The 22,724-nt window shown below is 38.7% G+C and overlaps 2 protein-coding genes across 6 annotated transcripts; one reads left to right on the forward strand and one right to left on the reverse strand.

Annotated features, from left to right (window-relative positions):
• The first annotated feature begins 158 nt into the window (after positions 1-158).
• aldh5a1 (aldehyde dehydrogenase 5 family, member A1 (succinate-semialdehyde dehydrogenase)) lies at positions 159-5,684 on the forward strand. Of its 3 annotated transcripts, none has more exons than XM_065298488.2 (11): positions 159-244; positions 714-982; positions 1,518-1,601; positions 1,738-1,908; positions 2,010-2,126; positions 2,268-2,411; positions 2,534-2,677; positions 2,948-3,106; positions 3,228-3,391; positions 3,691-3,749; positions 3,924-5,684. In XM_065298488.2, the coding sequence occupies exons 1-11, from the start codon at positions 229-231 to the stop codon at positions 4,133-4,135; spliced, it is 1,539 nt and encodes a 512-aa protein (XP_065154560.1). In that variant the 5' UTR covers positions 159-228; the 3' UTR covers positions 4,136-5,684. The 3 variants fall into 3 exon arrangements, with proteins under 3 accessions (XP_065154560.1, XP_065154561.1, XP_065154559.1); XM_065298489.2 differs by having other exon boundaries at positions 173-244; positions 700-982; positions 3,924-5,683; XM_065298487.2 differs by lacking the exon at positions 159-244 and having other exon boundaries at positions 276-982.
• Positions 4,960-22,546, reverse strand: kiaa0319 (KIAA0319 ortholog). Of its 3 annotated transcripts, XM_065298484.2 has the most exons (21): positions 22,330-22,544; positions 21,905-22,016; positions 21,008-21,726; positions 19,940-20,096; positions 16,315-16,413; positions 16,131-16,228; positions 15,947-16,034; positions 15,773-15,868; positions 14,994-15,126; positions 14,429-14,657; positions 14,004-14,139; positions 13,764-13,893; positions 13,240-13,388; positions 12,028-12,179; positions 11,187-11,325; positions 10,867-11,026; positions 10,614-10,750; positions 10,404-10,526; positions 10,156-10,246; positions 9,376-9,467; positions 4,960-7,721 (listed from the first exon to the last, which is right to left on the reverse strand). In XM_065298484.2, the coding sequence occupies exons 2-21, from the start codon at positions 21,951-21,953 to the stop codon at positions 7,564-7,566; spliced, it is 3,135 nt and encodes a 1,044-aa protein (XP_065154556.1). In that variant the 5' UTR covers positions 21,954-22,016; positions 22,330-22,544; the 3' UTR covers positions 4,960-7,563. The 3 variants fall into 3 exon arrangements, with proteins under 3 accessions (XP_065154556.1, XP_065154557.1, XP_065154558.1); XM_065298485.2 differs by lacking the exon at positions 16,315-16,413 and having other exon boundaries at positions 22,330-22,545; XM_065298486.2 differs by lacking the exons at positions 4,960-7,721; positions 9,376-9,467; positions 10,156-10,246; positions 10,404-10,526 and having other exon boundaries at positions 10,614-10,745; positions 22,330-22,546.
• Between the last annotated feature and the right edge of the window lie 178 nt (positions 22,547-22,724).

Below are 22,724 nucleotides of genomic sequence, written 5' to 3' on the forward strand. Positions count from 1 at the left end.
CCAATTTGAATTTTACTTTACTTTACTGTCCACGTAGTGGACTATTATTAGTACTAAATAGCAGTCACAATTAGATTTATTATGTACCATCTTTGTAAATGCACTCAAATGTCCATAATTTCCCATAATAAAAACAGTATGGGTTGGGTTTGTGATAGGCGTGTCCTTTTTGGAGTTTTCCGCCCCCGTTTCAAGATCTACGGGCTGCCTTGAAGTGCCTTCTCGTGTATGTTCTGTATTTCCAGTGAGTAAAGTGCAAACAGTTACGTAACATGCAAATTAGTCATGCATTTACCGTTTTAAATAGCGCTCTTTACATAGACTGTGGAAAATAGTTTGGCTGTACGGTTGTTCTTGATATCTAATTGTCGATAGCACAATCTAAAAGGCAAATTACTGTTGTAAAATGATGCGTGTTTAATGGGACCGCCGCACAGAGCCTCGGTATGTTTGATTCTATGGGCCGCTGCGCATATTGAACGGCGTATGACATCACAATTTCGCGAGAGCGATTCAAAATAGTGCTTCTGAATCGCTCTCGCGGCACAGTGATGCAGTACGCAGATCAGTCTGCGCAGCGTCTCATGAAGTCGAACGTCCGTTGTTATTAGGCCTGCTGCACGCGAGAACAACAAACAGCAAAAACTGCAACACGGTTTTCTCCTAATCATAACAAGACGTGTTACTCGCCATGGGGAGTTTATATCTTTCAGGAGGTCGGTGTGTTCTTCGGCAGATGTTCTCCTGTCTACCCAGCAGCATGCTGCATCGGCGATACAGTCTCGACATTTCAGCGCGGCTCCTCCGGACTGAAGGCTTCATAGACGGGCGCTGGGTGTCAGCTGCGTCCACATTCCCCGTGTTAGATCCAGCCACAGGAGAAGAGATCGTCAGGGTGTCAGACTGCGGTACCAAAGAAGCCCAAAATGCTGTCAGTGCTGCATACAAAGCGTTTCACACGTGGAAGGATCACACAGCTAAAGTGAGTTTATTATGCAGAATATCATGCAGGCGGATAGTATGCCTTGCAGATTATTGCAGATCAATAAATTACAATTGTAACCATAGGCAATAGTAACCCCAAAGGAACGCTCATCGTTAATTTATTTGTGTTTTATTGGTTCCCATCCAACAGAAAACATCCCACCAATAGAACCAAAAACATTACCAGTACGACCACTTAGACCAATAACAATCTTATAACCATTAATTCCATTAGAATTACTGTGATGATTTCTGTTGTTATTCTGATGATGGGTAATTTAACCTGATACATATACATGGCAGGGCCGTTCACACATTATACATTGAGGGGGACATGCCCCCCCCCATAATAAGAAACTTTGTTATTTTTAATATACATGCAAAGCCCTGGATATTTTGGTCCCCCCAATGTTCAAGATGTGGTTACTTGATACATGGTACTTAAATGGTTGTAATTGCACTGTAATAATTTTATGTAATATAAAATTCTATTATTTGGGATCTTAAATGTATTTATATGTATGGTTTTACAGGAAAGAAGCATTTTGTTGCGAAAATGGTTTGATCTGATCACTCAGCACAAGGAAGATCTTGCCAAGCTGATCACAGCAGAATGTGTACGTAATGTATATGATTTCATTCAAAATCTCATTAATCCAAACACATAGTTAAATGCAATCCAGGTTTGTTTAAATTTGTATGAGGACGAACAGATTCATGCAAGTATTCATTTGTGTCATGATGTGCATATAGGGAAAACCCATGAAGGAGTCTCTAGGAGAGATTGCGTACTCTGCTGCCTTTCTAGAGTGGTTTTCAGAAGAAGCAAGACGTGTTTATGGGGACGTTGTGCCATCATCAGCCAAGGACCGCAAGATCGTAATAGTCAAACAACCAGTGGGAGTGGCTTCTATCATTACACCTGTGAGAGCTGATGACATCATTAAGCTGCATGTTATCATTAAGCTGTGTTAGCTGCAGATTAATGGACTAAACTAAAACTGCCAACTTTTCTTTTATTACAGTGGAATTTCCCCAGTGCCATGATAACCAGAAAAGTGGGTGCGGCACTGGCAGTGGGATGCACTGTTGTAATCAAGCCGGCTGAGGACACGCCTCTCTCTGCATTGGCCCTCGCTGAGGTCTGTCTGTTTTAAAGACCATCTATTAAACGTAATTATTGTGTACAGTCTTTAAGAAATTAAAAGTAATTTAAGCTTGTCATAAATTTAGACAGTCTGCTAGATTATTGATATAAATAAATGCTTCTCGTTTCTATCTAGCTTTCAGTTGAGGCCGGCATTCCTCCAGGAGTGATAAACGTAGTGCCTTGCTCAAGAGAAAAGACCCCTGGTGTGGGAGAGGTGCTCTGCACTGACCCTCTGGTGGCCAAAATCTCATTCACTGGCTCCACACCCACTGGCAAGGTAAAAAAATCTAATCCTTTGTTTCTATGTACATGTGCTGGTATCTAATGTTGAAATGTGCCCTCTTTGCCATGCAATAAATCTAAATATTTTTTCATGAATCAACCTTTTTTTTTTTTCAGATACTGCTTAAACATGCTGCAGGAACTGTCAAAAGGGTGTCCATGGAGCTGGGAGGTCACGCACCCTTTATTGTATTTGACAGTGCTGATGTAGACAAAGCTGTGGCAGGGGCGATGGCCTCCAAATTCAGGAACTCGGGCCAGGTGAGTTCTTTCATATCAACTATATTAACCAAAATATTTGGATGAATTTTGACTAGAACACATTGTTTTTGAAGTGAATTATTATACAATTCATTATATTAATGCATGAATCAAACTATTAATAGTGACCATTATGATGTGATTTCCTATGTATTGAATTTTTTTAATGATAACCCTGCATGTGGATATATTCTTATTATCTTATATTACCTCATCAAGTATATTAAGATATTTATTATTAGGCTTTGACTTGTACTCATCTCTCCGTAGACCTGTGTCTGCTCCAACCGCTTCCTAGTGCAGAGTGGAATCCATGACTTATTTGTAGAGAAGCTGGGAAAGGCCATGGACGCAGAGCTGAGGGTCGGCCACGGCTCCGAGCCCACCACCACGCAGGGACCGCTTATCAATAACCGCGCCGCAGAGAAGGTGTCTTACTAAAAACATTAAACGCAGTGACTGAGAATCCAGTGTGCGCAAACACAACAATTGACATGAATGTGCACAAACGCTCACTTGGATATTCCTGATCAGCTTTTGGTTGTTGTAGGTGGAAAGCCAGATTGCAGATGCTGTGGCTCAGGGTGCTGTTATAGTTAGAGGTGGAAAGAGACTGGAAGGTTCCTTCATGCAGCCCACCCTCATGTCTAACGTGACCACTGATATGCTCTGTATGCGGGAGGAGACTTTTGGACCCCTTGTTCCTGTTGTTAAGTAAGCATTTATTTTATGAGATAAATTCATATTGATGCATAATCCGTTTATGACTTAGCTCGGTTTAGACTGCACATTAGAGATGTGAAACGGATAATGGTTTATAAAAACTGTAGTGCATAGAAACTATCACCAAACAGGATTTGACGCGAATTCTAGAAACTTGACTAAAATGTAAAAATGTCTGGTGTTAGATTGCATATTGTTGTAAATAAGTTTTAACGGGCAACATGTTTCTCTAAATGATTCAAAAGTTTTTGACCTCTCTACCAGTCGCTGACTGTGTTTTTCTTCACCAGGTTTAACACAGAACAGGAGGCACTTGACATTGCCAATGCTTCACAAGTTGGTTTAGCAGGTGTGTTTTCTAACTTTTCCTTTAAAATCGGTGTACTTCCCAAATGCATTTGTTTCATTGGCATGACTGTGTTGACTTTGCAGTGGATTTCTCATCTTCCTTGTCATTTATTATCAGTACCATTTAAAATTAAGCAAAAGTTCAACCACATTTACATCTGTTTCATTTCCACAGGTTACTTTTACTCTCAAGACATCGCTCAGATCTGGCGAGTGGCTGAGCAGATGGAGGTGGGCATGGTGGGGGTCAATGAAGGTTTGATCTCTGCCACAGAAGCTCCTTTTGGTGGAATTAAACAGTCTGGACTGGGAAGAGAGGGCTCCAAATACGGAGTGGATGAGTATTTGGATGTGAAGTACATATGTTTTGGGGGACTTGCTTCTTGAATGCCCAAGCTACAGTTATTACCGTCTAAGGCAAGTTTTACAGTAAAATACTGAGCCAGACCAATCCCAAAAATGCTGTGAACCCAGGCAGCCATCTTTGAGAACTTAAATTCTCTCCGTCCATCAAATATCTTATTGTCAGTGTTATCTTCCTTGAGATTTAGTTTTTAATAGCTGATTGTTATAACCTAGTTCTGAAATAAGATGCATATAGCTAATTCATGGCACTAAAGAAAATAAAAAAGTAGACTTGGGATTAAGGACGCACCATTTTGTTGCTATGGGTGGATCCAATGAAAAATCAAAAGCACAAATGATGTATTCAACCAGAAAATTAGCTAACACTTGGGCAGTTTAAGAAATAGGGTTTATGCGCGTTTATAACTTTCATCGGATCAGGTAAAGCTGTTGGTGTACAAATGTCCGATTATAACTAAATCTATGTATGTCATGTATGTTAGGGTTTAAGTTGCAGAAACACATCCTTCGCCAAACAGGTTTGACATTACCAGTGTGCACAATGGGCCTTACTCATGAAACAATTTATCACTCTTCTGCAATGTTTTATTAAACAATTTACAAGAGAAATTGGTTGTGCTTGTGTTTCATGAATAAAGCCCAATGATAATAAGGTACTTGAAAAAAAATTATGTTAAAGGGGACAGAGAATGAAAAACCATTTTTACCTTGTCTTTGTTGAATAATGGTAGTCTACCAGCATTCACGAACATACAAAAAGTTCTAGACATGCTAAACATCTCAGTCTCATAGAAATTCCTCTTTTAGAAATGTCAGCCAGAAAACAGCCCAATCTGAAAAACTGATGCTTATGACATCACAGGCATCTCACTGCCCCTCCACTTTATAATAATTGGCTACATTTTTTTGAGTGGCAGCAAAGTCAGCCAATCAGTAATGAGATTGCAAGTTAAGCCAGTAGGGGGAGCCAAATAGGTGCAAAACCACTTGTTTAAAATCCCCCACCCTAATAGAGCTATCTGAGAGAGGTTTTTAGGAAGCTTCTTAGGCATTACAGACCCAAACAAAAAAAATTTTTGTCTACATGTCACATCACAGAACAAGGATAAATACCCCGTTCAATCATTCTATGTCACCTTTAAGGAAATCAAATTTATTACATAATAATGCATTTGAACTATCTGCCAATGACATCTTACTAGCGATGGTTCTTACTTACAGGCTGATGGTGGTAAATGCATTGCTGAAAATGTTGAACTTGATACGAGTACTCTATTTTTATATTTTAAAAATGTTAAAATATTAAAGCATCGACTGTAATAAGCAGTTGGGGCCGGTGACTTATTTTTTCGAGGGCGCTCAATACGAAGTTCATCCCAACATGTATGTAGCTTGTCATGTGTGTGTGTTCGTAATTTCAAAATATGTGTTCTGCGGGTCGAGTGATCCTATGTACATCATGTGTCTTGTCAAAAGATGTACACGTACAGGTTGTCTATCCAGGTTTAGACTGTCTAAACTTACATTCATAGTCAGATGATTTCCCGGGTGCCAATGTAATTTTGTTAGGTATTAATGTTTATATTTTTAAATTGTAAATAATAATTGAATATAAATAAACATATTTGTTTGGTGTACTATAATATTTCTGAAGTCTATTTATTGAATTAACACACACTTAAAGGAGAGATTAAAATGATCTCTTGTTGCCGCACTAAACTGTTTAGATTAGTCATCAATTTTTGTTGCATAAAAATGTAGACTGATCTAATTTAAATCTGAGATAAGCCTGATTAGCCCTAACTAATTGTTAGTTGGTCAGACTAGTTCTTAAGACACAGTCTTTACTTACCTGCACTGTTTATGCAACCAGCCCCAGATCGCTGAATCTTACAAAGAACCACAAAAGTATAAAAACAAAAGGGCTTCTCTCTAAAGAAAAAAGTTTGTCTCTGTGTAGCGCCACGATTTTATTTTTGACACAATTTTTATAGTTAAAACAAAATGTCTTCTTGTTGAGACGTGACAACAATAATGTTTGTAATGAAATAGGTTTTGTACCTAAATGGCTTCTATTGCGGTTTCAGAATAAGCAAACATTTTAGGCTATAAAACCAAACATCTGAAATGTAGCAGATTTAAATGCCATCATTCGACAATACCAGCAAATAATGAGTAAAGACTTGTTGTCAATCGGCCACACAACATTGATTAACAAAATATTTTTAAAGCTGCAATCCATAAAAAAATTTTTGGTTGTTAATAAAGAAAACTTTATTAACGTAAATAACTACCTTTTGGTAGCGCCGCCATCTTAGTCGCGTCCGCATTCAGGATGAGAGCTTACGCAGCCTACAGAGGCTATTCTGCTGCTGCCCTGTGCCCCCGCCCTCCGAATTTGTCAAACGTCACTAAGAAAAGTGCGTACACTACGCTAATACTCTCTCCTGAATACAGAGGAGTCTAAGATGGCGGCGCTACCGGAAGGTATTTATTTACGTTAATAAAGTTTTAAATATGGATATTTCTACAACAACACCGTGCGGATTACCCTCAGAAGACCTTTGTTTATCATCCTGGAGCCGTTTGGATTTATTTTGTGAAGGATGGACGCACTTTTTTTGGACTTGAAGGTCGTGGACCCCGTAACAATACATTTAATCAACTGAAAGATCTAAAACATTTTCTAAAATATCCGAAAATGTGTTTGTCTGAAAAACGATGGACATATGCAACTCAGACAGCTTGGGGGTGAGTAAATCATGGGTTTAATATCATTTTTGGCCGAACTATCCCTTTAATCTGTAAAGTTTCAAAAGACAATTATCTGCTGAACAGCATATAAATAAACTGACATATTTACATCTAGGGAATCATCTGTTAAAGACATCACATTCATCCGCAAAGAGTAGCGGGGCGAAGCACAACAATACACGCACAGAACTTCACTCCACAAATAGCTGCAATTTTATATTTCAAACAGAGATGGCGATATAGAGGCCAGAGTTACGGATTGCAGCTTTAAATAAAACTTTTTTGCATAAAGAAAAGGGCATTTTGGCTTACCTTAAAAAAATTTCCTTTCTATGCCTGAGTTAAATGCAATTTATCCCCAAAATGTTTCTGTGAAGCAAAAACACTGATAAAAAAATCAAGACAGATGCTAACTGTTTGCACAGCATCACTGAACATACAAGCGTTATTACGCACATATAAGGGGCATCGCGATTGTAATGCACAGCTTAAATTCAAACTGAATATGCCATCGGCACTTAGGAAAGTCAAAATGTATCATTCAGCAAACCAGTGCAGTGGCAATTTATACATTTAGACATTGCATTCAGTAGTCTGCCAGTTTTGTAAACTGGAATATTCCACTCTGCCCTTGTAATGTCCTGATCCAAGTCCACCCTAAAAAACTTTTCACCTGGAGCTTAACCTTCCACTGGTCAGAGGTTGAGAACGTCTCTGTTTCGGAGCTCTCCGTTGGCTCTGTAACTGGCTTTACCGGCTCTTGTGTGGTTGAAAATATTTTCCTGCTCGCTGTCCAGTTCTGATTCTGACATCATCAAGCTGGAGTTGTGCTCTGTGCTCCTGTGTTTGATGTCTAGAGAGGACAAGCGCAAACATGTAAATGCCACACACAACACATGCTATTTTTGTCATTAAATATCCCTTAAAAATGCCTCCAAGGAGATACTCACATGGGATGTTATCTTAAAGGATTAGTCCATTTTCATAAATAAAATCCAGATAATTTATTCACCACTATGTCATCCAAAATGTGTGTCATAAAAAAGATGTCTTTCTTTGTTCAGTCAAGGAAATTATGTTTTTTTGAGAAACATTCCAGGATTTTTCTCATTTTAATGGACTTTAATGGACCCCAACACTTAACAGTTTTAATGTAGTTTAAAATGGCAGTTTCAAAGTTCTTATCTAGCGAAACGATTGTCATTTTTGGCAAGAAAAATAAAAAAAATGCACTTTTAAACCACAACTTCTCATCTTGCTATGGCTGTTTGACGAGCCAGCGCGACCTCACGTAATTGCGTAATGACGTCAAAAGGTCACGTGTTACATATGTGAAATGCACATTTGTGAACCATTTTAAACAATAAACTGACACAAAGACATTAGTTAGTATCATTCAACATACAACAACGTCGGAACAGTCCTCTTTCTCCACACTTGTAAACACTGGGGCGTAGTTTCGATACGTCATCCATGACCTCTTAACGTGATGACGTAATTACGTGAGGTCGCGCTGGAGGAAGCGCAAGGAAGACTAGAAGTTGTGGTTTAAAAGTGCATCTTTTTTATTTTTCTTGGCAAAAATGACAATTGTTTTGCTATATAAGACCCCTTATGCCTCGTTTGAGATTGTTTAAAGTCCTTTGAAACTGCAATTTTAAACTGCATTAAAAATGTTAAGTGTTGGGGTCCATTAAAGTCCATTAAAATGAGAAAAATCCTGGAATGATTTCCTCAAAAAACATAATTTCTTCTCGATTGAACAAAGAAAGACATCAACATTTTGGATGACATAGTGGTGAGTAAATTATCAGATTTTTTTAAGAAAATGGACTAATCCTTTAAAACAGGGTTGGTGAGAAATCAGGGGATGTCATTTATAAAATGATGCATTGAAATTTGATCTTACAATCATTTCTCAGAGTACGTATGTGTGATTCATAGAATGGACAAACGCAAAAAAAAAAAATGCATTTATGCCTCTTATTTAGATGTGAAATGTATTAATCATAAAATCTGCCGCAGCTTAACAGTTTCAGATCCCCTTGTAAATGATGCCTAATTAATATCATTGCACTAAGCACTTTTTTATAAATATAAATGCTTTTTATAAATATGAACTTTACTGTGGTGTATTGTGTATGCACACTTTATGATCACATTTATGCCTATGCAGGCTTTATAAATGAGGCACCAGATCAGGGGCCTCATGTATAAAACTATTCGTAGGATTCTTACTAAAAGCCTACTTACGCACAAAAGCCAAAAATGGCATACACCAAAAATTATGAGGACTTATAAAACAAAGCAATGTTCCCTTTATAAATCACAGATCACCTGCAAGTGTGCGTACATGAATCATCCTAATATCCCACCCTGCAAGCCCATTCTCCCATCAAGTTTGTTTTTTTATAAATCACAACCTTTGCGTGGGAACTGGCGTACGCACGTTTCCAGCCTTGTTTTGTGCGTACGCATGCTTTATACATGAGGCCCCTGGAACTTACTATACTTTGGTTGGAGCTCCATTCTTTCCTGCTCATCCATGTTGTCTAGTATTGTATACTTCGTTTTCTTCCTTACTTTTGTGCGTCTCCCTCTAAACCAAAATATGCAAAGCAAATTTATAGATACAACATTGGACGCACATGAACAAACGTGGACAATTTTTTAAAAATTGTAATCTGATGTAAATTTATGAAAAAAAACACACCACATTCACAATATGAATAAAACCGGGGCAATAAGACTTTTACGAAAGTGTAAATCTTTGTGAAAACTCAAATTGCTCAAAGTTGCCAAAGCACCAAAACCTGCAGTTAAAGTCACATTTCGATGCAAAGCTAAATATTTCTCATCAAATTGTTTCAAGACCAAATTACATAACCATCTCATTTATACAACCCCAAATCAGAAAAAGTTGGGACACTGTAGAAATTGTGAGTAAAAAAGGAATGGAATAATTTACTAATCTCATAAACTTATATTTTATATACAATAGAATATAGATAACATATCAAATGTTGAAAGTGAGACATTTTGAAATGTCATGCCAAATATTGGCTCATTTTGGATTTCATGAGAGCTACACATTCCAAAAAAAGTTGGGACAGGTAGCAATAAGAGGCCAGAAAATTTAAATGTACTGAGTTGCTCTCAGATCAGTACCGAATAGCTCTTAAGATAAGACTCCTATGTAAAAGTTTTTAAGCTAAATTAAGAGTTTTCTGAGAGGACTCTTAGAATCTTTATGAATACGGGCCCAGATCTTCAGAGATATTAAGCACCTTTTACAGCAGCAGATGCAAACCCAGCTGACCGACAAGAGGAAAATGACTGTCACTAAACAAGAGATGGTGACATACAACACGCTCCAATCTGCAGACAGGAGAGACCAAAGATAAGCTATCAATCTTTCATGAAAGCAGCAAAATGTATTTTTTTTTACATTAGTCCATAGTTCATATGTTTTGCATTCAGACATTGATGCATTTGTCTTATTCATTGTGCGATAAACAGATGAAGACACACGTACCGCAGTTGCTCCCGTTGTCGTCAAGGAAACGGCGAATGGGGTTCTCCATCCAGAGAGGGTCACAGGAACAGCTCTTTGTAATAGGGTCACACTCGCCACGTCCAGAACACAGCAATAAGCACACTGTACGTATTCAGGATGTGTGCATTAAACTTAATTCATAGAATTAATTATTTTTTTTCTGTTTATGTAACGTATTAAATGACTCACTGACTGTGTCCACTCGCAGGACTTTGAAGAGTAAAAAATCTGTCTTTTCATGTAACAGCTGGTTTCTTAGGAGCCGGGCAAGTTTAGGACCCGGGAGGGTTCCATCAGCACCTTGAACTGAGAACCTAAATACTGTGCTAAACACAGATAGCACATCTAGATGTTTGGTTCACTGCTACTACAGTTGCATCTACATGAGCAGTTTGGGACAATAAGTAAATTGTAGACAGCTTTGTTTGGATGCAGGTAGTACCTGATGTCTGACTGTCCGTGCAGGCCCTTCAATGCAATGTCTGAATCCAGAACATGCAGTAGAGCGGCCAGCTGTCTCACCACTGTGTCCTTCTGCTGCTGACTGACCTGAGCCACGCCCACCTGGAGCTCAAGCTCCACCTCCTCTCGTTCACGTGGATCTGCACACACATATTAATGGATTTAAACTCACACAACCGCATATTCTATGGTTGTACTTTTAAATATGACTAAATTGTCCTGTATATGCAGTATCGTTAGCAGATACTACTTAAATGGCGAATCATAAATATCTGGCAACAGTCTGCTAATAAATCTTACCAGGTCGCACTTCTATGGTAGCTGTGGCCGTGCTTGAGCGGCCCTGAGCATCAGTGACCCGGAGTTGAAACAGGTATGTTCCCTCTACCAGGTTGGCCAGGTAAAGGAAGGCCTCGTGATCTGAACCATATAACACATCCTGCTCTCAGTGAGACAGAAAGAGAGACTGTCAGGTAAAAGTCACTACTGATGAAAATAGGGGGGAACGCAGGGGGATGGAGTCACAGGAATGAATTTCGAAGGGGGAACCTCAAACTGGTTAGAATTTTTAAAATGGTGGAATTGAAAAGAAATAATATTTAAACCACTTAATAGCATTTAAAATGACTCCCTATTAAGAGATTTTTTATTGCAACTATAATATTATAATGCATCATTAAGCTGGACACATTTAAAATATCCATCAACAAAATGTCCACACTATACAAAATTGTTCTTTAACCTGAAGACAAATTGTTAAAAGTTTGTCTGACCTAAACAGGGCCCCAGACTAACTTTTTTCACTAGGAGCACAGTGGCCCCCAACTGAAAATTTTAGGGGCGCAACCAGAAAATTTAGGGGCACATAGCATAAATCAACATGCTAACCAAATATTCACATTTCTACTAAGTAATACACTGTATTACTAATAAATACTTTGATGATAGATGCAGAAAGTACAATGTTCTGTTTTAAATTCAGCGTCACATCCAAAAAAAAGTTCAAATTTACTGGTCGCACGTGCGACTGGATGTAAAATTCAGTGGCACACTCTCAAATTTTGGTGGCAAAATGCCACCATTTGGTGGCAGTCTGGAGCCCTGTTAAATACTCAAGAAAACACTCAATCATCTGACTTACCCCTGCAGCAGGACTTTGTTCATCTCGGACCCACAGAAAAGACACATTGGCTGCTCCACTGTTGGACACGGAGCCCCTCAGCACCAGTGAGTTCTTGGGCAAAGTCAGTGTGTGACTGCCGCTTGCATGGGCAACCAATGGTAGACTTTTGGCTGTGAATTTAAAGGACAAGTGCGTTATTTAACACTTAAAGCCCTGTTTTCAGATTGTTTATGATGAAATAGAACGGTTTTGACTGAAATGTGGACATATGGTGCTGGCCCGAGAATTTTCCGGTTTCTGTTGTATCAGCCCCCACCTCTACAATGGGTGCATAGGTGCACTGGAACAATCCTTCCTAAAATGCATTAAACTTTCGTTTATAAAGACGTGAAACTCACCGAGTGGTCAGGGGTGTTCACTGATATGCTCACACAAAAATCGCTGCAAAAGATGCTTAACACAATAATTGCTTATGAAAGTGTGTATATATCATGCTTTCATGTGTGAGTTTTTTTCGCACTTAACAAAAGCAAGAAATTCTAAAACGACCAGTGGTGAAATGATAGAAACACTCTCGACCAATCAGATTTGAGAACCCCGAAAGAACTGTTGTATCATATAATAATTTAGTGAAAAGTTTAAACTTTTACTTTAAAGAGCACCGATTTACATTGCTAAAAACAAAGTTATTTTGTGTATTTGGTATAATACAATGTGTTTGCATGGTTCATGGTTAAAAACACATTATTTTCCACATACTGTAGATTTTTGTAGCTCCAGATTTCTGAAAAGCACGGATTTGGAAAGCTCTGTGTCCCTGATTGGCCAGCTAATCTGTACATTGTGATTGGCCTGAATACCTCTGACGTCAGCGAAATTGTCGCTCCTTACCATGTTTGAAAGATTCGGTTGCTAACAGGAGTTAACTTACAGGCTGTGAGTCCGTAGGGGCAGGAATTATGATAATGTCGGTCTTCTCTACGTCACCAATCCCAGGAAGTAAACTGTTGCCTACAATCCGTGTGTTTGTTGTAGTCCAAGAAAATATATTTACGTTGGAGATTATAACTCGCGTCATCGTTTACTTTGGGGTTTGCACCTTTTGCATATTGTTAACATGTACTAAAACACAGTTTACACACCAAAGGAAATCGGGAATCGGACAATTGTTGTGGAAGACTTGAACCTCATTGTTTGTGAGATGTTTTTCTAATGCATGATTCTGCTCACCTTCTTTAATGGCAATGGTCAGTATTGCGCTGTCTGTTGCTTCCTGCTCATCTTTTACTGTCAGCTTGAACTTGTAATTCCCAGCTCTAAGTCCCGTCACTATAGCAACCGGTTTGTTAGCATCCTTCATCTTTAAGCCCGAAGGGCCACTTCACAGTTATATGTAAGGAGAGGAGAACGGTATTGGTACATTATTAAGCTTTATCACATCCTTCACCGTGTTTCAGTGTGTTTATATAAATTTATCTAACACCGATTTGCTTATTTGTCAAATAAGTAGACATTTCTAAGGCTCTCGGCTAATCTCAAGCAACCAGCTCATGCACATTGTACAGAAAAATGTCAAGAGCTAGCTAAAAACACGAATCTGATTTAGGGCTGGGCGAATTTAAGCAAAATTTATATCTCTGTATTGGATGAATGGCTTTATATACCATAATTATTCTGGAATTAACTGCATTATTTGTATATCTTCTTGTATAAAACTGACCTAGAAACATTGTTATGCCATTGTGAACCAATACCTGATCATCTCCCATTGGTAGCTTCTGATAGCATGATCATCAACACTGCCACTCCCATTCAATGTGATGCTGGAGACTGGGAGAATGAACTGCATGTCTGGTCCTGTTATTGCGACTGGTGGGCTGTTTGCTACCACACAATCAAATATATGTTATACAGTATGAGTAGTTTTTTTATTTTTACACTTTCTACCATAATTATAATGAATTTTGTGTGGGTATGTGTTTGTACTCATATACACAGTGTGATACCAGGTAGGACAGTGACTGAAAGGGCGTCTGAGTCCTGTTGACCTATGGAGTCAGTGACCGTCAGCTGAAATGTATACCGACCCTCCTGGAGGTCAGAGAGCTGCAAAAATTGTGACTTCACACCCTGAAAATATACAAAACATCAACTGAACATCATAACTACTGTCTACACTAGTGTTATATTTAAAGCTGATCAAGAAGACTTTTGCCTTAAGAATTCAGTGGTACCTGCACACGTAAGCTAGTGCGAAACTTCAAAATGTAAATAAAATGTAATAAAAAATGCTGAACATAAAGATATTTTGAGGAATCCGTTTCTGAGTAAATGATGACAGAATTTTTATTTTTGAGTGAACTATCCCTTTAAAATTGAACTATGAAAAAAGTCTGAATGAAAGTTACAATCGAATTACCTGCATGGTAACCTCTTGGTTTGGGCTGCTGGGATGTAGAGTCCAGAAGAAGCTCATAATGCCATTGTCATCTGTGCTCTGGTTACCCAACAGGGTGAGGTGGTTGAGAGGCAGAGTGATGACCTGATCATGACCTGCTCGGGCTTTAGGAGGGTCATCTTTTGGACTGCTGACCCTTACGGTGGAAGTGCTGGAGTCAGTCTGCCCATCAGAATCAGACACTGTCAACCTAATGTAGGCCAAAAATCAGGACAGTCAAGCTAACTGAAAAAACATCCCAGATGAACCAATCATCAGAGACAGACATCAATTTCTGAGAAAGCAAAACGTAGAAAAGTGAAGACTGGAAATTACAGTAACCACAAGATCTGACTTCAGTAGTGTATTCAGACACAATATCTAAAAAAAGTGTAATTGTAACAGCATCAGTGACTGTCTCAGAGATTTCTAAGACAAACTGGTGCAATATTAGTATAAACATCTGTAGTGTGCTGGATCATCTGATATATTACATATGTGCTCTATATAATATATAGGGTGTTAAAGACAAGAGCTAAGCCCGTACCTGAAGGTGTATTCACCAGGTGAAAGGTTCTTTAACAGCAGAACAGGTGTGTCAACTGGTCCCTCAGGTTCCCATAGAGGGCCATTCACCTTCTCCCACAGATAACTGACAATCCCATCATCATCCAAGCTCTCTGGAAAACACCACAGTTTTTCAATATTTTACTATGTTCTTACCTCAACTTAGACAAATTAATACATACCTATCTTTTTTCAATGCGTACACTTAATCTTTGTTATTTAAAGACTGTTAAATGAGTAGTTACACGAGTAAGTATGTTGGCACAAAATAAAGTGTGGCCATTTTTTAAGCGGATAAAAATCAGAACTATATTGTATGGCGGAAGAGCACTTAGTTTGCAGCACTTCAACTTGGGCGTAGTTATATTGACGGAAGTTTGAGCGAGAGAGAGAGTAGTCAGGAGTGATGATGTTACTGCGCGCCGAGGTCAAAGTGCTAACACATTCATGACGCACTGTACAAAGATTAAGTGTACATTGTGCATTGAAAAAAGATAGGTAAGTATTAATTTGTCTAAGTTGAGGTAAGAACATGGTAAAACATTGAAAAACGGTGGTGTTTTCCTTTAATATTGAATGAGTAAGTCCATGTCAAAGACTAAAATCAATGTGAAATCAATGAGTGAAATCAAACTTTGATTCTCCTGATCTCATAAGTAGATTATGAGACTTTAGCCTGGATTTCACAGACATATGTGTGACATATTTGAATCTATAAGTAGGGTTTAGTAAAAGAAAAGGTGAGAAGCTGCTACATACGGCTGCCATTGATGATGAAAACCGAGTCAGTCTGGAGAAGCACATCTTGGCTCTCGGGCAAAGTGATGGCTTTAGGAGGCATGTTTACATTCACTGCTGTAGAGAAAGGTAAATCTGGCCTGTTGTTGTACTTGACAAAAATTTCAAATATGACTGAAAGAGGTTGTCACGTACCAGGATGTACAGTGAAGTTCAAAACACTTTCTCCATATACTTGCTTTCCCCTTACAACCACTCTAACAACATAGACACCCACAATAAGCTGCAAAATGTTTAAAAAAATATTTTTTTTAGAAAAGAACGTTTTATCTCATGATCTAAATGATCATTATAATTATGAAAGTGACTTGAGTCTCACTTCTGAAAGTTTGACAGACTTGTTGTGCCGCCCCTCTATCACTCCATAATGTCCATCTGGGAAACCGACTAAACTCCAGTCGTACGTGTAAGGAGCCTCTAAAAAAGAAGGGAAATTATTCAAATTGTAATTCGGCATAATTCAGAATGCTGTCACACAAAGGCAGAGTTTTATAAAAGCACACCTGCAGTGTCTTCTGGACTGACTGAAGCTGTCAACTCAACAGTGTTAAGAGGCAGCTTTACTTCCATGGGGTCTCCAATGGACACATTCAGGGTTCTCACTGAACAATGAGAATGAATCAGTGAAAAGAATCTCTTTCATTTGCATTTCATCAATCTTGAAGTTTTATTTAAATTTTTGTCCACATTTCTCAAAGGTAACATGTATCTTAAAGGTCCAATGTGGGCCAACCAACCTCGATTTCAAAATGCAAAGAAAAGCTACGGTAGGTGTAGATTTAACACTGGAGATTTTGCTGTGTAGCTGCCACATAACAAACATGTCGTTGTCTGAGTCAACATAGGGACAGAAAACCTGCATTGGTCACCAACCCTGTTCCTGGAGATCTACCCTAATGCATACTTTAGATCCAACCCTGCTTCAGCACACCTGCCTCTTATTCTTAGGTCGCGTGAAAAGCTTGATTAGCAGGTTCAGGTGTGTTTGATTGGGGTTGGATGCAAACTCTGCAGGAAAGAAGAATTTCCAGGAACAGGATTGGTGACCACTGGTTTAGGGCTACTGTAGAAACATGGCAGTGACTTCCATCATGTAACGGGACACGCAACTTATGTAGATAATGGCTAATTTTAAGATAATAAAAACAATACAGTTAATTAATTAATTATGGTCTTTGTACACCACTAATAATATAGTTATATTGCATTTCTGTCAATAGATTAAGGTGACCAGACGTCCCCGTTTTCCGGGGCCAGTCCCGTTTTTTTGGTGTTCTGTCCCCGACTGAAGCTGTCCCTGGAAATGTCCCCGTTTTACAGCATGTCCAAAACAACCAGCAAATGCACTGAAAAACCCGATCAACATAGCGTTTGTAGTACCAGACCGGAGCAATCATGTAATGATTATTTTCACCAGCAGAGCGTGCCGCGAGCTGCGTATTACTTGCGCATGCCACTGATTTAGCATGAAGAATTTACTACGAGACACACGAGAAAGCGTCATAATCATCAATCAAGTTATCATAAGATATGAAAACAGCTAAAGTTATGGTGGCTTAAGGTACTAAATACTCATGTTAAATTAAAATTATAAACCAATGAAGTGAACTGATCACAGTATGTTACGGAGCATTTGTTTTGTGTAGGCTAAATATGTTTACATTTTGCACTATTCCTTCTGTTCTTCACGTTTACAATGTTATGAAATCAGCTGAAGTAGTACCTTAGAAGTCATTTTTGATGGGGTATGTCTCTTTTGTAAAAAACGGGAAAAAATAGATTTTTAGGATACATAAATTGTTCAATTAATTGAATTAGAAACACTGCAAAAAATGACTTTCTTATTAGTATTTTTCTCTTGTTTTCAGTACAAATATAAAAAAATTCTTAAGGCAAGATGCATTTTCTTGATGGCAAAATGACCTAAGAATATAAATCAAATTTATAGACCAAAATATCAAATTTGTGCTTAAAACAAGCAAAAAAATCTACCACTACTTAATTCAAGAAAAATAATTGTTTGCATGTTTTAAGCACAAATTCACTTAAATTTATTTTTTGTCTTAAAGCTAGATTTTGCTTATCAAGAAAATGCATCTTGATTTAAGATTTTTTAGATATTTGTACTGAAAATAAGACAATTATAAGACAATTAAAATACAATTAAGTAAGAAGTCATTTTTTGCAGAGAAACCCACAACAATAAAAAGTCATAGATAACAACAAATGAGATTTTAATGATATTTTGACCATTTAAAGGGACACAAGGCAGCATTTTTATGTTAATAAATCATCTTCGTAAGTCGGTATATGGTTAAATGATTCATTACATGACGAATGAAGACTCTCTCGCCCGCCCCTACCGTCTGTAGGAAGAATACCCCACTTGCAAGTTCGCTGTATCCGACCCGGTGTCCTTCAGTCTTGTAAAGTCTCAGATGTAGAAAGCATTTACTCCCAGACACTAGGGGGAGCTAGTAGAGAAATAATACTCAGACTTGCCTTGTGTGCCTTTAACTAGGAAATGTCCCCGGTTTTCATTTTAAAAATCTGGTCACCTTACAATAGATCCTCCTGAGGTCCCACATTGCACCTTTAAGTTTTACATTTTTTGTTTTTACCACATTGCAAAACTGAAAACCTCACTAAGTCATACTACAGTCTAAAATATTGGGTTGTTTTCAACCAATGATCGGGTGCAATATTGGCAAACCCAACTACTGGGTTTAATGAACTGGGTTGCACTTTGTAGGTTTGAATATGGATTTTTGGATCTGGATTTTTAATTTAACCCAACATTTGGATCTCTCCATATTTTATCCAACCACATGTTTAAACCCTGTTTCAGAATGCACATTAATGAATTCTTAAAACAACACGACCCTTTTATCCAAAGCTATTTACAATACAATTTACAGTGCTCTACACTCGCAGAAAAAGGTTCAAAAGCTGAAACTGGGACGGTGCCCTTTAAAGGTGACATAGAATGATTGAACGGGGTATTTATCCTTGTTCTGTGATGTGACATGTAAACAAACATTTTTTTGTTTGGGTCTGTAATGCCTTAGAAGCTTCCTAAAAACCTCTCTCAGATAGCTCTATTAGGGTGGGGGATTTTAAACAAGTGGTTTTGCACCTATTTGTCTCCCCCTACTGGCTTAACTTGCAATCTCATTACTGATTGGCTGATTTGCTGCCACTCAAAAAATGTAGCCAATTATTTTAAAGTGGAGGGGCAGTGAGTTGCCTGTGATGTCATAAGCATCAGTTTCTCAGATTGGGCCGTTTTCTGGCTGACATTTCTAAAAGAGGAATTTCTATGAGACTGAGATGTTTAGCATGTTTAGCACTTTTTGTATGTTCGTGAACGCGGGTAGACTACCATTATTCAACAAAGACAAGGTAAAAATGGTTTTTCATTCTCTGTCCCCTTTAAAGGGTTCTAATATGTACCATTTTTGGTACCAATTTGTACATCTGAGGTACTAACGTGGACCCTTTAGGCACAAACATGTATATAAGTAACCAGTAACCGCTTTCATACCTAAAAGTAAATTGATTGTAAACTTATTGCGTTTTAAGCAGTGGTGGCTGCCTGGTGCTTTCTCTTCCAAGGGCCGCATATTCAATATGAGTGTCATGTGTGTTGCTCGTAATTTCAAAAATGCGTTCGTTGTGTCATGTGACCCATGCGCATCATGCGCTTTGTCAAAATACGTGCCTGCTGCACATGCGTCAAAAGGTTTTATGATAAAAGAGACGCTCACGTTCACAAAATACTCAAAAGATTTTATTTAACAGTAAATTCTGATTCAACTAGCATACACAAGCCTCACTTTTATCATAAACCCTTTTGACGCGTGTGCAGCAGGCACTTATTTTGACAAGATCCATTATGCACATGGTTCACATGACGCGCCGAACACTTATTTTGAAATGACAAGCAACACACATTACGGGCTACATACATGTTGTGACGAGTTTCGCATCGTGCGACCTCAAAAAATAAGTCACCGGCCACAAATGGGTTTAAGGATACTTAAATATTTTTATTGGGCAAAAAGACTTAATTGATTTTTCATAATACAGCACAGAAATGCTATTGCTGTTATATTGTTGTAGTTGTACCTGGCTCTTCTGAGATCATCTGTGATGTGGGCTCATTGCTGGGCTGAGTAGTGAAGGAACTAGCAAGTGTGCTAAACTTCAGGGGCTCCGTGTTGATATCTTGAAACGAGTTGGGCTCAGTACTAACAGACATAATGTTCTCAGGGTCTTCTTTAACCTTTAATAAGAAAAGTGCAGTAGACAAATAAATTGCACAGGAAAAATTGAATGATCCTGCCAATGATAATGCGTTCTTTATACAAAGATTTGACACAGCAGATTGTCTGTGACTAATTTAACATTTGGCCACGGAGAGTGTGAGTACATCTGCGCCACATTTCCTAATGACATCACAATATTATAATATAAACTCAAGCAGTGGCGGCCGGTGACTTCTTTTTTCGAGGGCGCAGGATGCGAAGTTCATCACAACCTGTATGTCGCCCGTCATGTGTGTGGTTCATTATTTCAAAATATGTGTTCAGCGCGTCGAGTGAACCTGTGTGCTTCACGTGTCTTGTCAAAATTAGTGCCTGCTGCAGACGCGTCTAAAGGGTTTATGATAAAAGAGACGCTCGCGTTTGCCAGATACTCGCATAATCTCATGCGTAATCAGAGTTTACTGTCAAGGGAGTGTCTTGCGTGCGTTTTGTGAACGTGAGCGTCTCTTTTATCGTAAACGGTTTTGACGCGTGTGCAGCAGGCACTTATTTTGACAAAACACGTGATGCACATGGTTCACATGATGCAACAAACACATATTTTGAAAACACGAGCAACACACATGACACTCCGAACACACATTTTGAATTTGCGCCCCTCGGAAGAGCAGTCACGAGCTGCCACTGACCTCAAGACTATCAGATAATGATTATGAACTGGCAACTGTTTATAACAGAACAGCCGCATTACCATACATTTTAAAAAGTCTACATCACCATTAGACATAAAGCAAATGGTCAAACTATTGACCATTAGTGTCTGGACAAATTTTTTTTGGATTATAATAACATGGTAATTTCTGTAATCTGCAAAACAGGTTTTTCCACCATCTGAAAAAATAAGTAAGAATGTTTAGCCAACACTCACCCTTAGGCTGAGTATAGTAGTCAACAAAGGTGAAACAGTGGGTTCTGCTTCAATAAGAGACGATTTGCTTTCATTTCTCAATTCAGGTAAGTTGCTTGGGGATAAGGTGCTACTTTCCAATGGGTCCCCCCGCAGTGTTGTCAGTTCTCCCCCAACTATCTCTGCCTCTGATTGGTTGAATTCTTCTTTTCCTTGAAGAACTGGCCAATCATATAGTCCTGGGCGCTCCTCGTGTTCTAGTGTCCCACCATTCCTTGCTTCAACACCATCAACTCTTTTGTCTTCTAAACTTCGAAAACTCTCAGCATACTCTGCATCGTTGCTGTCCAAATTCTGAATATCTTCCAACAAGGCAAGGTCCTTCATTGGATCTTCTGAGCCCCTGTGCCTGGGCAGAGGTTGCCAGTGGTTAGGAAAAGAGTCTTCCCGCACTAAAGACTGCAGAACCAATGTCTGTGGAGGCCCACGTTGCAGGAAAGCCAAGAGAGAGTCAGCACCGGGTCTCTGCTTCGGCTGGCAGTTCTCTTTGCGCTGGCAACTTAGCACATAACAGCGGCGTTCAAAAAACCAAGCCAGGTCGCAGCCCGGGAGATCACAGCAGGCTCCTGCACACTGGGCCAAAGACGACACTTCTGGAACCCGCAAGATACTGCTGCTCCTCAGCTCCGGTGACACCACACTCTCTGAATAGGTTGCGGCCTGCCAGCACTGTCCCGAAGCTGCATCAACAAAAGGATTAAGAGACTAATATAAGATGATATGTTAACCTTTAAGCAGTATACCAGGGTTGCAGAATAATCAAACTGGATATTACATTGCTTCTTGTTATTTTACAATCTTGTTGATTGACAGATATGATCCTGAATGGCAGTGTGGATTGAAAAAATGTTTCCTCACCTCTGATCCAGAATAGAGGCATAAATAAGACTATTGATGAAAAATTCATGATGGCACTGTTGTCTTTTGACAGGGTTGGGTTCTGGGAATCATCACATCTTCAGATTGTTGTCTTAGGTGAAAGACAGGGGAAGAAACAGAATATTGGATTGAGCACAGACAAGTAAACAAAGAAAATATAGCACAAATCAATTATATGATGACCCACTTTAATATTGTACAGTACAGTTAACAGCACAACAACATTTAACATCCACACCACCCCCAAAATAAAGCACCCTTTTAACCATGGCAATATACTGACATTGTATTATCTTGTACACAAACGGTATACATCGCATATAAACAAAAAAAAAGCAACAAAGCTTTCAAACTCTAGGAAAAGCCAAAAGCAAAAATGTGTGGTATTGTGTGTTGCTGCTTACCATTCGGCATGGATGCTATTATTTACGCATCTGTTTCCATGGTCATCATCATCCGGTCATCTGTACCATTGCTAACCTGCACTGTGCTTATAAATACTGCTTTACTAATAATTACATTAACGCCTGGAGTATTGTTGCGATGCGGAGCCGATATATCACTGAAGTGATGCTGTAATGTTGATATGCGGGAGGGGGTGTCAGTACACGAGCAGGGGAGAGGGAGACACGTGATCAACGTGCGCGTGATGTTGCAGAAACCAGAAACGCATCACATTCATCATTGAAGACCTTTATTATTAATAAAATTAATACAGTTTATTTGTTATCACGTTATTAAATATTATATTGATACATTGGTTGTACCACCAAAACAGGCTCCTATGATAATAATTCCG

This window comes from Paramisgurnus dabryanus, chromosome 13 (assembly GCF_030506205.2).
Source record: "Paramisgurnus dabryanus chromosome 13, PD_genome_1.1, whole genome shotgun sequence".
In the NCBI taxonomy this organism is placed as follows: domain Eukaryota; kingdom Metazoa; phylum Chordata; class Actinopteri; order Cypriniformes; family Cobitidae; genus Paramisgurnus; species Paramisgurnus dabryanus.

Coding starts and splice junctions, on each gene's coding strand:
- aldh5a1 (XM_065298487.2), top strand. CDS start 692: ATGGGGAGTTTATATCTTTCAGGAGGTCGGTGTGTTCTTCGGCAGATG. Junction 983..1,517: donor GGAAGGATCACACAGCTAAA/GTGAGTTTATTA, acceptor ATGGTTTTACAG/GAAAGAAGCATTTTGTTGCG. Junction 3,392..3,690: donor CCCCTTGTTCCTGTTGTTAA/GTAAGCATTTAT, acceptor TTTCTTCACCAG/GTTTAACACAGAACAGGAGG.
- kiaa0319 (XM_065298484.2), bottom strand. CDS start 21,953: ATGAATTTTTCATCAATAGTCTTATTTATGCCTCTATTCTGGATCAGA. Junction 16,035..16,130: donor AGTCTGTCAAACTTTCAGAA/GTGAGACTCAAG, acceptor AACATTTTGCAG/CTTATTGTGGGTGTCTATGT. Junction 14,140..14,428: donor ACCAAGAGGTTACCATGCAG/GTAATTCGATTG, acceptor GTATATTTTCAG/GGTGTGAAGTCACAATTTTT.